The 2,585-nt window shown below is 39.2% G+C and overlaps 1 protein-coding gene across 5 annotated transcripts in view; it reads left to right on the top strand.

The window, feature by feature from the left end:
* Positions 1–2,585, top strand: part of LOC116695278 (arf-GAP with coiled-coil, ANK repeat and PH domain-containing protein 2) — a 58,616-nt gene continuing 56,031 nt past the window's right edge. For 4 of the 5 annotated variants that reach the window (XM_032525410.1, XM_032525411.1, XM_032525408.1 and 1 more), the window contains exon 1: positions 1–424. In XM_032525410.1, coding sequence (XP_032381301.1) covers positions 372–424 — 53 coding nt within the window. In that variant the 5' untranslated portion in view covers positions 1–371. The remainder of the gene's footprint in view (positions 425–2,585) is intronic. The other variant, XM_032525407.1, reaches the window with a different exon arrangement.

A 2,585-nucleotide genomic window follows, 5' to 3' on the forward strand; every position in this document is an offset into this window, starting at 1 on the left:
AAGATCTTTGTGTGAGGCAGTAGTATCGTTGAAGGAGAGCTCCGTCCTCTCCCACTGGCTGCTATGACCTAGCTACCGGACGATACTTTCTGCTTTTAGGACTGTCCACTGCGTTTGAAATAGTTTTGTTGTAGCGTTTTGGCAATCATACATTCATACATTTGTTTATGGTTGCATTACCGTGACTTTTTAATCGTAGCTGCTGGCCTCTGAGGCTAGCTGGCTAGCAGAGCAGTGACAGAGAGGAGCCAGCTGGTCGGACAGAGGTACAGTAACGTTAGCAAACAAGCTAAATAAAATAGCCGGAAAGACTGGATTACTGTCTTTAATCAAAGAGAGCGCAAGTCTGCGGTTTTACTCACTGCGGCAAAATGAAGATAACTGTGGACTTCGAGGAATGTTTGAAGGACTCCCCACGGTTCAGGTGAGTGATGACAACCATGCTTTTGTACCGGTTAACAGTTAGTGCTTATGTGTTTATCTCAGGGAAAAGTATCCACGTAGCTGGCGGCTAACCCATGCTAATCAGCAGTAACCAGCTAACGTTAGCTGTTTGCTGCCTGCTACTTTTCTATTTTTGTCCCAGTGCGCCGGGGCCAGCCGGGGAGGAAACCAAACATAAACTCACTGACCAGGGTGGCAAGCACATGAGCAGCAGCAAGCTGTTTTGGTGCTTGTTTTTTGTATATAAATTATGTAAAGATAGGAATGTAATTAAAAATGAATGCATGAAGTCACAGTCATGTGACAGTAGCCTTCATTTGCCTTTTGTTAAAATGTCAAGCATACAGTACGACACTGTAGTGTGTATTGTAGAACACCCCAGCTTTCAGTTTTAGTCAATCAATTAGATTTTATTTGTACACTTGTAGCACTTTTTCATACCTTTTTTTTTAAAATGCAACACAAAGATTCACAGAATCCACACAATTCGAGAACCTACGTTGTAATCAAAACAACACTCAATAATAACATTCACTAAACATAAAAACAAGATTTGAGCAAACGCTGCCATAAATCTCATCAATTTACAGTGAGGAAATACCAGATTTGAAAATAGATAAAAAAACAACAACCTCCAACGTAGTATACTAACATACACCAGGAAGTAAAATAGGCTAAGTGCATGGATAAATAGACAAATAAATAGATCAAGTTAATTGAAGATAGGTCTTGAGTTTGCTTTTAAAAGTATCAACATTGTCTGGTGCCCTCAGGTCGTCAGGGAGGCTGTTCCAGTGGTGTGCACCATATAGTAAAAGAAGGATGCCATTATTGTGTGCAGTACATCACACAGTTACCCCACTTTCTTATTTAAGTGGAATTAAATACTCTTGTAAGCTTGTATTGGCAGGACAAGACAATGGGGCTGCAACTAACAATTATTTTCATGATTTGTCAGTTGTCTTCTTGATTAATCAATTCATTCTTTGGGCCGTGGTAAATAAAATATGGCCATCACAATTTCCCGAAGTCCAAAGTGACATTCATATAGACCAAAACAAAAAAGTTGAATATTGTAGAAGAAAAAGAAGCCCAGCAAATTAGTCACATTTAAGAAGATTAAACCAATGATTAATTTTGCACTTGTTGCTTAAAAAATGACTTTAGTTACTAATTACTTTTCTGTGGCCATTCAAATAATTGTTCTAAGCGGTACAGGGCTCACACTTCTTCTCACACTAGACACATAAGGTGGTACATCTTAAAAGTCATCCATTTAATTGGTAAGTATTTGCATAAAGTGAATAATGGTTGAGTACTTCCAAAAGCGTAAATGAGCTCTTCAGGAGTTCTGTCAGGTGGTGGGTGTTGTGACATCATCTCTTACAACTTTGTTTCCCCCTCTCAATTCATCAAGCTTAAAAGCTGTGTAAAATAGGATGTTTTCCCTCCCCCCGCCTCTCTCACTTTGCGTTTTCTAGAGATTAGAGAAAGCGGCTTCCTCAGCTCCCTTTTTCTTGTTGCTGCAACATCCTCTCTCACAAAAACGAGGAACAGATGTTGACATTCAGAGGTTTTAATACAGGGAAACTTCCCAGTCAGCTGTGTTACTTGAAGTTGGCCTGTCTAACACTCAAGTGACATACTCTCCTGTGTATTACTGCGTGGGTATGAGGATCTCAGTCATTATTATTATGCTTTTATAAATGTGTGTCCAGCCAAGCAATCTAATTAGTATTTCTTTAAAGCAAGGCAGTTAGTATGAATGCCAGTTCTAGTTGCAACTTTGAAGGTAGTCTTGGGAATTTTCTTTCTTTCCTGGTTTTGGTCACTGCAGACAGCTTGAAGTTGTGTGCGTTAGTGATGTACAGTTTATCAAACAAAGCTAGGGAACTACTTCAGCTGGATCGCATTCAGAGGATGTGGTGAACTTTCAATGTTTGTCTGAAACTGAAACTTTTAACCAATGACAACCAGTCCACAATTGATACCCTTTCCCCAAATGATACTTCTTCCTTATTAAGTGTTAATAAATACAAAGAATGTCAACAATGGCCAGCTCCAAAAACTGTACGAGTTACACCTTTGTCATCTTATTTGTTCATGTAGTTTTGTTACCTTACATTATTCCGGCATAGCTC

The sequence above is a fragment of the Etheostoma spectabile genome, chromosome 9 (assembly GCF_008692095.1).
Source record: "Etheostoma spectabile isolate EspeVRDwgs_2016 chromosome 9, UIUC_Espe_1.0, whole genome shotgun sequence".
In the NCBI taxonomy this organism is placed as follows: domain Eukaryota; kingdom Metazoa; phylum Chordata; class Actinopteri; order Perciformes; family Percidae; genus Etheostoma; species Etheostoma spectabile.